The 15,034-nt window shown below is 38.4% G+C and overlaps 1 protein-coding gene across 1 annotated transcript; it reads left to right on the forward strand.

The window, feature by feature from the left end:
• Positions 1-7,203: 7,203 nt before the first annotated feature.
• On the forward strand, positions 7,204-14,155 carry LOC113676205 (dual serine/threonine and tyrosine protein kinase). The gene is made up of 4 exons (XM_089209598.1): positions 7,204-7,918; positions 10,860-12,406; positions 12,553-12,823; positions 13,368-14,155. Exons 1-4 carry the CDS (start codon positions 7,277-7,279, stop codon positions 13,788-13,790), a joined length of 2,883 nt encoding a protein of 960 aa, XP_089065724.1. The 5' UTR covers positions 7,204-7,276; the 3' UTR covers positions 13,791-14,155.
• The last annotated feature ends 879 nt before the right edge of the window (positions 14,156-15,034 follow it).

Raw genomic sequence — 15,034 nt, forward strand, 5'->3', positions numbered from 1 at the left:
TCTATCAACAGTTACTACTGAAGTATTTTTGGCTCACCTCTAAAATTTGACATATATATTTTACTCTTTATTCGCAAGTTTGAGGTAAAGATTGTTTTTCTTTAATCCAAGGCAACTCAACCATTCAGGGTTTTCTTGACAAAAAAACTCAGCAAACTGATAGTTTAAACAAGACTGAAAAAAAAAGTAATTTGTAATTCAATATTACTTTCGATTGTGACTTGTCTTTGTAAACAGCGAACGAAACATGGCCGCAAAATCATTTGTTGGATTGCTGATATTTGCCTCGTGCTTGGCAATAGGTATGAATTTCTTTCAATCTATGATTTCATTTCCGAAGGAATTGCAGCAGCCTTGTGTTGGCAGTGATGCCTAACAAGCCGCAAAACACCTAACACAGAATAAAAACTGGAATGAGCTTTTGCTCGATAAGTATTGCATCGTGTAAATTTCATTTTTCGTGTTGAAAAGTAAACAAAATCGTCGCCATGTACGTGTGTTCAACGCTTCTGATGTCCACAATCTATTAATAATAATAATGACTTTATTGGATTACACAATTATTGGTAGAACCAGTAGTTAATTCTCATTGTGGTCCTAGAAAACTTCAAATTCAAATAGCAAAAATACGAAGAAAAAATACAATTAAAAGTTAATTAAAATTTCTACTCGCAGTAAAGTTATCAACTCTGGAGTTCCGATCTAAATATTTCTTGTGTAGTTGATTTTTAAATTTACAAAGGGAAGTGAGACCCCTAGTAGTACTGTCTTGGTTGTTCCATAATCTAGTGCCACTTGCAAGAAATGAACGTTTGCCGGTCATGGTGCTAAAAAAAGGTGTGGATAAGTCCATATTAGTTGACGCCCGAGTTATGTAATGATGTCTATATTTAACCTAACGAATATAATGATGGATAATGTTATGCATAATACACAATTTCCTTTGCTCTATTATGTCACTAATGGAGATTCAAGCTAATCTCTTAAAAAGGCCAACTGTTCTTTCAGTGCCTGCATTTAAAATTACTCCGGCACAACGTTTTTAAATTCTGAGGAGCCTTTGTAAATTATCAATCTTATTGTTTCCCCACACTGAACAACACTATTCGAAGATTGGTTTAATTAAAGCGTTGTATAGCAAATTCCTAAGTGATAGATTCAGGTACTCTCTGGCTCTTTTAAGAAGATTTACGCTAGAATTTAATTTAGTGATCATGTAATCTATATGGCTATTCCAACTAAGATGCTTGTCTATATTGACACCAAGCAGCTTTTCGTTGATGGCCTCTTCGATTTCGGTGCCTCGCAACGAAAGGTTAAGCGATGGGTTTGTGCAGTAGGAAAGTTTTTGCTTGGTTCCATCAAGTAGCTGTTTTGTTTCTTTGCGTTTGGGACCATCTTGTTAAGCGAGAACCAGTGATTCGCTTTGTTGAGACTTCGCTGAAGTCCGTGTTGGATATGCAAAGGATTAGAATTAGCCATCCATAATGTAATGTCATCGGCGTAAATATCCACATTGTAATCAGGTATCGCAAGTGGAAGGATCATAAAAACTTTTATCTTCCGTCTCGATGAATGAAAATTGGAGGGTGCAGATTTAGTTGGAGCAATTCTCTTGAGAGTTTTCCAGAGTCCTTGGATTATTCATATTTTTGGAGATCTCGTTCCTCACATAACCCGTCTCGGCCTTGGCCATTGTCTTTACCACCTAGTAACGTAATCTTTTGTACATTATGCCTGCAAGAATGTTTGATTTGGCACGTGCTTTGAACTGGTCTCCACGGTGCATAAGCTGTAAGATGTCATTGTTTATCCACGGTAATAAAGGCATAAGTTTCACTCTTTTCTTGACAATGGGGGCGTGTCCATTCCCAAGTGTCGAGCTTTTCGTTAACATCATCAAACATATCGAGAAGAGACCATGGAGCATTGTCAAGGTCAGCAACAAACTCATTGTGATTCAGGTTTTTAAAATTACGGTGAGAATCGGTGAAATTATCTATTGATTTTGAATTGGCAAAAAGTAAGTAGTGCCGTCGTTGTTTAGGGCCAGGGTTAGGGTTAGGGTTAGCGGTAAAATTTCCGCACAGCCCCATTCTACATTATGCATTCAGTTCTTGGATAGAGAAAACAATGACAAAAACAATACATTGCCATTGGGAAAACAGATTTGTTTTACAATAGTATGGGGCTGTGCGGAAATTTTACCCCTTTTTCTTTATTTTTAATTAGCAATGTAATATGTTGTCCTTTGCGGGAGTGTTTGTCAATACCTAATAGACACCCGTGAAATCAATAATTAGATTAAACACGGTCGAGAAAAATTTACATTCCAGTTACGCTAACTGTTGAGCAGGCCAGAGCAGTGTTTAGGCAGCAAGAGAAATTTGCCTTGCCCCAGACGAAATTTGCCGAGCCCTGGACGAAATTTGCCGGCCAAAATTGTCCTGTTAGAATCTTAAGAGATAGCAAAGAGTTCTCTAATCAATTAGATATTGCTGTGCAATTGAATCAGCATTTTATTAATGTCGGCCCTAATTTGGCAAAAGTTATTCGTAATACTTCTGGAGATCTATGTGGGCTTATTAATCATTCTCCTTTATAGGATATTCCAAATAAATGGGTTAGATTAGCCTCTAAGACCCTCTCCAAGTCATTTACATTTATTTATAATAAGTTAATCCCTACTGGCATTGTGCCTGATGTATTTAAAGTGTCAAAAATAACTCCTGTTTTTAAAAGTGGAGCTTTGTCTGATCCTTATGATAACCGGCCAATAGCCACACTATCCCCCTTCAGTAAGGCCTTGGGGTGAGTCATTTATGATCAGCTAGTTAAATACCTTGATAAGCATGATGTATTTTTTTAAGTACCAGTTTGGCTTTAGAAAAAGCCATACCACTGAGCAAGCGATTATGGAGATCACCGATAATCTGAAGGCCTCTATTGACAGTAATTTTAGATCTTGTGGCCTCCCCTTAGATCTCTCAAAAGCATTTGATACAGTAAATTATCAAATAATGACAGAAAAACTCTGTAAATATGGTGTCCGTGGTAAGCCGCGTGATTGTTTTGCAAGTTCTCCAAGATTGCAAGAAATTTGTTCAAATTGGAGAAGAAAAATGAAGTTTATTAGAGATGATTTGTGGTGTACCACAAGGATCTACTTTGGGCCCCTTATTATTTTTAATTTATATCGATGACATTGCCAATTTATCTAACAAATTGTCCTTTCGACTTTTTGCTGACGATGCTAGCATTTTCTATATTTCAGATGACATAAATGATATTGAATCAGTTATGAACTATGAAATGACTAAAGTTCTAAATTACTGTTCCATCAATAAACTATCAGTTAACATGAAAAAAACTAACTTCATGTTAATAACCTCACCACTTAAAAATGTTACTCATAAACATTTTAAATTTTGAGCAAAAGATTTGCATGAAGTGCCTTGGTGTTTATACAGACCAACACTTGAATTTTTTACCCATGTTAAAAGCGAGGTGTCTAAAAATATTGGGAGCCTGTATAAATCAAGACACTACGTTAGTATACATGTTCTCAAGCAACTTTAATATACACTGATATACCCTTATTTAAATTATGCAGTTGTCATGTGAGGAAATAGTTATCCATAAAATCTAAACAAGTTATACTCTCTTCAAAATAAGTACATCCGCTGTATGTCTTTTGCTGATAGTAGAGAATCATCCCAAGTTTTCTATAAACTTCTTAATAATCTTAAATTTGATAATATTGTTAAACTGAGTACATGCGTACTCGCACCTAAGATATTTAACAAGTCCTCCAGTATTCCTTCACTGTTTAAAGATTCTCTCAGAACAGTTTCTAGCCTGCACAAGTATAACACCAGATACGCCTTAGGGGTAATTTTCATCGACCAAAAGTAATAACCAACACTGGAAAATTTACCTTTGTATATGTAGCCTCTAAATTATGGGAAACGGACCAACAAACTTGAAACGGCTCTCTATTCGTGGTTTTAAAAAGCGGTATGAAAATCATCCCCTCAGATATCAGTCATAGTTCTGAATTCTTTTACTTCTTCTTGTACCTGAACTAAGTATGAATAAAAGATTGTTGTTGCTGAGCCCTAGACGAAATTTTGCGAGCCCCAGACGATTGTGCAAACAACTTTTAGGTACAATGGTAGAGGGAAGGGAGCTTACTCAGCAAATACAGTTCCAAACTCTTTTAATAGGTCCCATTAGATGAAAACTTATTCCAAAATTTTTCTGCAGCACTGCATCCTTCTCTATCCGATGATTGTGTTAAATCTAGTGGTGAAGTGAACGCAATTAAAGCCTTAACTTGGCTACTTTTGGGGCCTCTCGTAAGACGAAGCGCAAGTAGTAAACGGCCACACCCGTTCAAATACCTCATGACGATTCTAGGTTCTTAATATCAACAACACCCCTGCCGTTCAGGCAACTACTGCCTGAAAAAAGTGGCCCATGGGGGAAGGGGTTGGGGAAGGGCATCCCTGTAAAAATTGACCATTCGCCAGTTGGTGTTCGGCGTTTGGACTTCGACATTCGGTGTCGGGTGTTCCGGAGGAGTCTGTCATTTGGATATGGCACCACTCTGAGAGTACAGCCGCTATTTAAATCTTAATTATATTTCTATTGATCCTCCTTCCTTACCTAAACAAGTTCAAAGGTGGCAGCAAGGGTTTCATTTCCGCCGAAGTACTATCGGTTTACTCAGCAGCTTCACATTTACGATAGTCTCCCTTGCAGCCTTTTTTTTTTTTGTTCCCGTCACGCAAAGCGTTGTGTGACATGACCAGACAACGGCTGTGATTAGCTGCTGTGCTGCTATTGCACATTGTCTACTTTGCTTTAAATAAGAGTTTCCTAATTACCGACTTTTAAGTTAAGTAACCCTGGCTGTAAAAATAGTAATTTTTACCTGAATTAGTTTATTTCTATTTGTAGTTTCCTGCCTGCAATGCTACCAATGTAGCCGTGAAGACGATAACGATGCTTTGGAACATTGTGCGTTGCCGTCACCCCCTGAACTGCAGTGCAGGTGAAGACCATTGCCAGATTACGAAAAGATTTACGAAGGAAAACTCTGTTGACCTGTTTACAAGGAAGTGCACTGAGAAAAGCGAGTGTACCAACGACTGCTCAAAGCCTGATAATAATGGAGAGATTATCTGCGACATTTGCTGTCAAGAAGATCTGTGTAACAAAGGAGAGGGACCTAAAGAAGCGTCTCAGAAGTCAGGGACGTCGAGGATGCAGATGATGAGGGGCCTTTCTCTGGTTGGGTTATTACTGCGTTGGTTCCTTTAAATGGAGTTCTTCATCGGAGTCCCTCGTTTCTAGGACCCATTTCCCACTTTGATCTTTGTTTGTTTTGGTTCGTTTTGTTCCTCTCAGCATTTAAATTTTTTTTTGTAGTTAATAAATTGTTTAAGAGTGAAATTAAAGGTCAATGTATCCAATTTTTAAGAGTAAATTATTGTTAATGAACTTGTTAGTATACACAGACTAGTCTATATGGAAAGAAGTTAGTTAAATCTCTTTCCAGTGAATGATTATTTCGGCCTTCATCTTTGTGTAATAAATTAATTTCTTGTAAGAAAAATGGCTGGTTCTGTCTAATCAAGTTACCATGTAAGTTCTGGCATCCGAAACTTTTATCTTTCGTATTTTCGCGAAGATATATTCAAAGAACCTTTTTTCAGTTTTTTCTGTTATATCTACTTTGTTTCCCATTCTGAGCGATTCAATCTTGAAGAGTTTGGAAGCGTGTGCACAATCCACCTTATGTTTTCATTTTTCTTAGTGGTGATTCCTTGTCTTAAATAATTTGGTTTTGTGCCATCAAACATTCAACAAATTTTTAATGCAACGGACCCTTCGCCTGGACACGAAGATTCATGTTTCTTCATCATCAGTGCATTGTAGCGTGACCAGCGAGGCTTATATGAAAGGTTTGAGGAAAATATATGAAAAATTCGTCGGAGACGCAAGATGTACAGCCACAATTTATTGATTTCAATCAAAATTTCGGCTACTTTGCATTTTAAGAACTTTTCAAAGAATTACAATGATAATCCAAACTGAAAAATTGTTGGGAAAAGGGAAGGAGAAAAATCCAAATTATATCTAATTTTAACTTTTAAGGTATAGCGGCGCTTGTCCTCCGCTAGCTGGACCGTACAAATTCCACTGATCAATACAAAGTCCCGCACCAAACTTCTTTCGGAACGCCTTCTTTATTCTTGTATAGTATCGTGAAACTAAGAATTGATTTAAGAAATTAGGGACACGCAAAAAGATTAAGAAATGCTCCAGGTAAATCAAACTTACATTATTGCCGGATCTGGCGAGAGCTGATATCGATCGAACCTTTCCTTTACTAATTCCTTTCCTTACGAGCACGAGTGCTAACCAAAAACTGATCAAAGGGCCTTTTATTACACTTAAGAGCGCGTGACGAGCCAACTAGTGTGACTTTAAAATTATTAACCAAATCAAACAATGAACAGAAACTCATGCTATGGGGGCACTTACACAAGGGAACGTCCCTGTATGGCTGCCCCTTACCCGTCATTACTTTGCTTTCTATCAAATTTGATCTGCAATCGGTTGAAATAAAATTTGAATCGGAGCCTTAGTTTTCAGAAGATAATGCGGCCGCTATTAAAATGCACTTGACTGAACTGCCACCTAACACCAAATGGCGTGACTCAAAGATGCTAGATGTCACGACTTGAAATATGAAAAAATTATAACCAAATAATAAAAGCTAAGTTTTTCGTTTGTCTCACGATGTAGTCACGTGTGATGTAGATCGCGATGTTTCGACTGCATACTGCTAGTATTCATCGCCTGAAGAAGACAAGCAGTATGCAGTCGAAACATCGCAATCTACATCACACGTGACTACATCGTGAGACAAACGAAAAACTTAGCTTTTATTGTTATTCACCACGATGAATAACTACAACCTTTTCGACGAAATATAACCAAATATAATATCATGGAAACCAGCTAGCATTTAACTTAATGTTGTTCATCTCAAAGAGAGTTATTTCGAACATACACATGACAGTTAAATCTTTAGAACTATTCCACAAATCCTATTTTCACCAGTCCAGTACCGATTCTATAAGTAATGTCGAATGCGTTATTAACATCCGGCCTATGAAAAATTCCCAGAAATCACAAGGGCAAACCTGATTAAATTCAGTGGTTAATGTTCCTTTCAGGTCTCAAATGCTAGTCATCGTTAGCCATGTCCAGGCACTCAAAGACTCTACAAGAAGCCATCAATGATTTCAAACACTACTCTGATCGAACGACCCTTTTGTTCGAGCGAACTAGAAAATGCTTTGGGGAGATCGAGGAACGTCTTAATCTCGGTCAACAAGCAGGCTCTGGAAATTTGAATGCCTCCTCGCAGTTGAATGATTTGGAGAGAGAACTTAGGAAGACACCGTCTGTGGTCTTCATCGGCGAGAGAAATTGCGGCAAAAGCTCCATAATTAATGAACTTCTAAAACAGACTTACCTACCAGTCCACGAGAACCCTTGCACAGCCAGAATCGTGCGAATCAAACACGCGGATGAGTTGAGCGCAAGGCTCGTTGGAGCAGATGGGAACGTGGTAGAAAGTGGAGAAGATATCAAAGACAAAAAACTTCTCGAAGAGTTTATAATGGTCCCAGACGAAGAGAGAGAGAATCCAAAAGCTTTAGACGCTACTGTGGAGGTCGGATTAAACCATGAGCTTCTGAAAAGTGGAATCGAGTTGATAGATTCACCTGGGAAGAACGAGTCGGACGTTTTGGATAGAGTGTTGGAGGATTTCCTCGAGAAAGGCTCAGTTCCTCTTTTTGTGTACGTAATTGACGGCAAAATGCGTCTCAGACCTTCGGTAGGTTTAACTTCATCTAGTCTAAATGTAACTAGTCACAGCTACAGTAAAGATACGTCTTGGAGGCATTGTTTATCTAAATTTTGTTTATCTGAGCGTTATTGATGAGCGGAGGAGGTTTGAAAATACTCGGATGTTTTTCATAATAACTCATAATTTTTACAACATGTCCAAACATAACCTTGTGTCTTCGATTGTAACTGAATCAAGAAACGGCTTTAATTTCCTTACGTAGAACACGGTTGTGGCAGTTTTTGAGATAGCTTCGTTAGTCGTAAGAACGTGACGCGGAAGCCCAAGCCAACCATTGTCTTTTGGATTTCAGTGTACCCGGAAGTTACAATTGGGTTTCGAAATTCGATATAATTTTTGTCGAGTCAGGCAACTTAACTAAATTTATTCGGTTGGGGAAAAAAAAACCCTTGATTGCTACACAAATTCTCCTCATCAGTGCCATAGGAATTGTAAAGAGATCAGTACGGAGGATATGCATACTGATGTAAGGGTATAAATGTGTATAAATGGTTACAAAAGACCCTGGTGCCTGAAAACCAAAACCCATGCCAGCCCTTGATGGTGATTTGAGGGAAATCAGGGTTTTTTTTTCTAACTGGCTAAAGTATTATGCAGATTTTTTTTCTCACATTTGAGTTGCACTTTGGAAAAATTGGCAATGTCAGCACTATATGTGACATCTTTTTGTGAAATTGAATGTAGACTGCATAAATAATAATATAACTTCCAGATGAACTACATTTTACAGAATACATACTGTTTTCCTTCTTTCTTTTTTTTTGTAAAAAACAAGTTTTTTTACCGATGGGAAGCTGCTGGTTTAGATGTGAGCCTGTGTTTAGAGAAAGTGGTCCTTTGCACCTAAACTGATTTTGTGACTTGTTCAATTTTGTGCCTATGTCCCCTCCAATTGGTTTGAGGCAAATGTTTATCAGAGAAATGAACTGTTCATACATGAAGAATAGATTGTATAAATTACATGGCAAACTATTGAGTTTATCTAGCATGAAATTTCAAGCTTTAAGCAGTAAATCAATGGTTTTTATTGCAAAACCTTGCTGAACTTTTGTTTCAAAGCAAAAATTAGACAAAATAATGCTCTTTGTTCAATGAAAATTTTGCTCAAAAAGCCTTAAATTGTGATTCGAACTTCCACACAACAATTCAAGGAAAGTTCATGAGAACAAAAGACTTCACTGACACATTTCACTTTAATTTGCAAGATACAGAACAAGGAACTTGCTGCAACCAACTACCAGTATATCCATGTGTGTCTAAATGAAAGGAATTTTCCAGGGGAGTTCCTGGGCTCATACAGATATAAATTGACCTTGTCAAACCAGCATAGCCCAGTGATGTAGGGGATCAGTTAATTATTTCTGTCTTGCACTAATTCACCTGAACTGAGGATGGTCAAGCCCTGTAATCAATCTTGCCTATCTGTAGGTGTCACTCGGTCTAGTAAAGTCTTCCAGAGCTCAAAACTATGGGTCACTGTTTTCCATTACCCTTGTTTCAGAAGTTGGCTTGATGTGATTTTCCAAAGGCCATAAAAGCTTTGTTTTCCAACTTCTTATATCAAAGTATTTGGGGTCAGGCCTCTAAAATTATGGAAAATCATATCCTGTGAGGGGTAGATATGTGTGAAAGAGCAAAAAAATAACCTAAGTAACCCTGAAAAATAAATTGTATGCTATATATTTAACCCTTTAACTCTCACAAGTGACCAAGACAGAATTTCTCCTTACAATATCAATACAATATCAAGCAAAAAAGTGATGAGAATAAAGAAAAATATCAGTAAGGGGATTAAAAGTAGATCCAATACTAAATTCTTCAAACTAACATCACAAGAACTGTATGGCAGATAGTAAGGAGAATTGCTGATGAGATCTTGGGAGTTAAGGGTTAATTCATAGGGGCTGTCAAATCATAGGTGCAGATTTGAATGTTTAAGCAGATTAGCAGGTTTGAGGCCTGACATGAGTCTGCTTAATTTTTGGAGCATAGCACCACTAAAAAATTGCTTAAGGCTTAGGGTTCATAATTTCTCTACCTACATACCATTAACTGATCATAGAGATTTCAGTAGATCAGTTAATGTTAGCTTTATGAAAAGCAATTGAGAAGGGATGAACCCTCTTACTTAGCCAAGGGGTGTTTTCACAAGGGAAAAATTCACATTTTGCCTGGCAATAATTACACACCAATTATATCTCCATTCAGTTTTAAACACACCAGTTTCCTTAACCCATTAACTCCCAGATCAAATTTGTCATTCTCCTTAATGTCAACCATATAATTCTTATAATGTTAGTTCAGAGAATTTAGTATTGGATCAACTAATTATCCCTAAATTGATATTTTTCTCTATTCTCGTCACTTATCTGGTTGATATTGTATTGATATTGTAAGGAGAAATTCTGTCTTGGTCACTCATGGGAGTTAAAGGGTTAAATGATTCTAGATCTCTTGGTGAAAGCTGCAATAAGGAATAAATTTAACAAATAGATTCCATGTTGCCGTGCGTCTGTTCAGTAATAGATTACAGATGACGTCAAAATGTGGTAAGAACAAAAAAGTGGCACACGAGGCGCAGCCGAGTGTGTCACTTATGATCAGGAATGTCCTGATTAAAGAATGACTCTAAAGTAAAAAAGCTTTAAAGAAATATGAACTCACAATGCGAGAAGCATGTCTGCCAAGCTTGCACATTATATTTGACTATAAAAAAGCATGAAACAATTGATTTGTCATAATATTTTGTTCGTTTCATTTTATTTTAGTCATACTCTTTTAAAACATGATTTTCCACAATTCATTGGCTTCCTGAGACTAATGAAAACTGCACATTTAAATGTAGATTATTACGCAGTAATAGTCCTGAGATGATATTCATTATTTGTTTTTTTCATTTCAATTTAAGGACGTAACAACATTAACCTTTTTGAAGGATAAATCTCCTCAATCTTCCATCATGTTTGTCTGTAATAAAGTAGACATTGAAGCAACAGGACCGCTTGATGATGATGATGACGACGATGAGGAAGATGAAGATGATGATGAAGACGAGGACAACGAAAACAAAAAAACAAAAAAGAAAAACAAAGAGGAAGTTGTCTTCAATCAGCTGAAAAGCAGGGACTTTCTCACAGGAGAATCTAGCAAAACATGCGACTTATTCCATGCCATTTCTGCAAAAGATGTTCGCAAGGAACGGAAGAAGGAGGGTAGTGAGGGAGAAGCAACAAGGAGATTCCAGCGATTCCAAGGTCAACTCCAAATTCTTCTCGCTCACATCATGAAAACACAGACTAAAAGGATCGTTCAAGCCCTCCTGGTTTTACAAGAAAGCTTTGTGAACGTTGTCCAGTTGCAAAGATCCCAAATCACTCAGGAAGCATCCATCGTACCAGAAATTACTAGACAGGCGTGCCAGATAGAAAGTAAAATGTTCGACACGTTAAAATCCTTTACATCCAGTGATTCCGAGGACACAAAGCAGAGATTGCAGGAGCGTATAAAGTCGTTGAAGGAAGAATTTTCTCAGGATGCATTACAATACAAAATTCCAAACCAGCGTACTATGCGAAAGAGAGCTCTGACTATGATCAAAACAGATCTTAAAGTTGCATTTTCGCCCGAACAATTATCAGAAATGAACAGGGAGGACTTTGTTTTGGAGCGATTTCTCGGTGATATGAAAGGCAACATTTTGGAAAAAATGTGCAATTCCCTCGACAAGTTTGTGGGATCCTTGATAGACGAAGTAGCGAATGATCTTATCAAAGCCATCATTGACTTCAACGAGAACCTCACACACCCCATGGTCTCTAAAATTTTGGAGGAAAGCTATGGTGTGCATTTCGTTGAAGCAAAAGCTAAAACACACGAAGTTATTGAAGATATTCTTAACCATCTTTTGGATTCCATAAAGGAAGCTGCCAGGATTGCTTTGAGGAAAGAAATTTCGGGACCCCTTAGTTCCAAACAGATGACGACTTGCACAAAAAGGGATGTTGCTGATAAAACACGTCGACAGTTAGTCGTTGAATCCCTTTTCGACACTATCGACGAAAAGAGGGTTGCAGAGGCAGTTTTCGAAGCCTGTTTCGATCGCTTTCAGAGGATGCGAGATCGGTTTCTATCAACCATGGAATTTCTCATGCGCTTGCAAACGGCCTTTTCTAATTGCCAAGCTACAGAGCAGCTTGAAGATCTTCGTCTTCGTTTTACTCCTGAGATACGAATGCTTGCCGTCGAAGGAATGGCTTTGAAATATGTGCAGAACCATGGGCCAATAGCATGCGGCTCACTCGTAGCGAAAACACGCCACGGCCAACTCTTTGATTGTGCGAGCGTTAGTTGGTACCGTTGCTCGCCCAGTGGTCAGTGCGTGGTGAAAGTGATCGAGAAAGAGAAAGTTGGTGAAAGTGCCTGGAAGCAGAATGCAGTGGATCTCGTCAATATGATGTAAGTAACCAATTCAGTTACTTTTTCAGTATAATTATCAAAGTTTCAAAGTCGACTTTGAAAGATGTGTTGGACTGGTATCCCATCTAGGGTGGGGTAGCAGTACTAAAGCTTCCTCTAAAGCTTACCTTACCTTTTTGTTTTAGGGATATGATTCAGAAACTAAAAGGTTCCCATCCCAATCTGTTGCGGCTGTACGGCTGGGTTTTCCCTAAGCCGGATGTACTACATGTTGTCATGGAGAAGGCAGAGAAGAGTCTTCTTTGTGCTCTCAAAGAGCTTGCCTCGGCCTGGGCCCGTTCCTCGCTCTCCAAACTGATCACGAGGATCAAGATGGCTCTAGACGTGGCTGAAGGACTGAAGGCCATTCACGAAATCGGCTACATTCACGAGGACATCAAGCCCGGAAATATCTTGGTTTGTTTGTCTAATTTGATGAGTCATGTTTTTTGAGATATTTTAGGAAGCTCACGGTTTTTCCTTTCAGTAAGAAAGTACCGTAATAGCATGACACATTTTCCGAGTTTTCTTGAGTGCTTCTGCCATAATTTATCACAAGAATGAGAAGATTTGACAAGACTGGCACTGTTTATGTTTTGTTTTGTTGCCACCAAACCAGACATATCACATTCGACTCACAATCAACTCCTTACTTAGCTTTGATGATGATGATGACAAGGTTTTTGCTCCTTAAGTCACTGTTACCAATGAAATTCTTTTTGGGGACTCTCCCTAGCTGAAGATCACAACACACGTTCGTTTGGTTTGTTTGCTTGCCTGTGCATTATTAATCTTTGCTTTTGCTCATGCGATCATTTAAACTTTTGATTACCGTGTAAAAAGACTTTTTGTGCTCCTTTATGATCTTTACTTGATGTTCTTGTAAATCTTAAGGTCATGTTCCTCATTACATTTCTTTAAGCTAAAATTTTGATGTGGGCAACTCTCTCATTTCTCCTAGTTAATGTCTGATGGAAGAGCAACGATCAACCTCGCTAAGCCTGAATGTCCATACGACATGACCACTCTGGGCGCTCCGTTCCACGTGTCACCAGAAATGTACCAGTACCACGGGAAAGGTCACCTCAGTTACCTCTCCTACGACATCTATGCATTTGGAATGCTTTTATGGGTGCTTTTGGAGGGAAGAGGTACATCAAGACCGAAAGTATACAAAGACATGAAAACTATCCAATCCATGCAAGCAGCAGTGGAAAATGGAATTCTACCATGTAAGGATGATGAAGAATTCCAGATTCCGTCAGTGAGTGATGCGTGTTGGAGCTTAATGACAAGGTGTTGGGAGGACAGAGCATCCATGACAATGGATATTATTATTACTGATTTAAAAGCCATTAGGGAAACAGTGGATAGGACCCGTTAACTCAATGGTGATGTTGCTTGAACTTTCCTAAGCAACTGGGCCTTATAAGACTCTTCTTAAACCAAATTTGGGTTATGAGGTTAGCTCTAAGGATTGGGTTGAGTCAATATTGTTGCCGTGGAAACCTAGACCGATCAATCTTTTCCTCACACCCCTCTGAAGCTATTGTTTAGTCCCGTCACGCAAAAAAGAGAGGGTGTAGCGTGACGAGAATAAACAACACTCGTTTTTGTATGTTAATCGTATAGAATTAAGTTTATCAAGGGCTGTGTAATAATTGTGCGCTACTGAATACGTATAAAGTAGAAAATGAAGCGTTGATATTGCTTTTTGCTGGCTTGAAATGAAAAAAAATATGATAAGGCAAAGAACACGCGTGGAAAAACTGATTAATTGCTTTTGTTAAACAATGGCGAGGTAGTTTCTATGAGAGAGGAGATCGACTTATCACATGTCACGGCTTTTCGCCCATCACCCTCCCTCCTTTTGTTAAGAACGAAATTTGCTAAAAGTTTGAATTTGAGTTAAGTTTCTTTTAAACAAAGCTGGAGATAGGCAGATATTATCTCATGTGGCCAGTGTGAAATGAAGAGAAACTTTTAAGTCTCTATTGGGTTTCAAAACTCAGCAACAACGATAACAGAGACCCTTTCCTCGGAGGCATTTGAGAAGACAGGTATTCTCGTCCTTCCTCTCCCCCTCGAAAGAGAACGCGCGACTACACTCGTGTCCTTGACAACTTCCCCCCCCCTCCCTCTCTGTAGCCTAACCCTTTATCAGACTACCGAAAAATAGCATGTATCCAAAACTTGGTTACTTGTGGCTGTCGTCACATAAGCCCGAAAGTTAATGAAGTAATGATATTGACTGAGAGCTCCTTTTCAACGCTTCTATTAGTAAGAGCATTAAGAAAGAATTAGAGAATCTAATCTTTCGCTATATGGAATAAAGAGACAGTGCCGCTCCATATTTTTACGAATCAAGCTGCCTCCTGAATTTTGATCTCGGGATCCCTCTTCTTCATCATCGACCAAGGAAAATAGCCGAGAACGTCGACGCAGGATGTAATTTTTTCAGACTTACTGTCACTTAAAGAATACATTCTGCTTATCCTTTTTGTAGAAGTCCAGTACAATTGTAGTCTATCTAGTCGGAATCTTCGGCGCTTCTTGAATGGGTGCTACGAAAACGTGAATTGACCTCTTGTGGGAAATCAATGGGAGCCTCTCACAGTTACTCCGACT

This window comes from Pocillopora damicornis, chromosome 6, assembly GCF_964200805.1.
Source record: "Pocillopora damicornis chromosome 6, jaPocDami1.2, whole genome shotgun sequence".
NCBI classification, from domain to species: Eukaryota; Metazoa; Cnidaria; class Anthozoa; order Scleractinia; family Pocilloporidae; genus Pocillopora; species Pocillopora damicornis.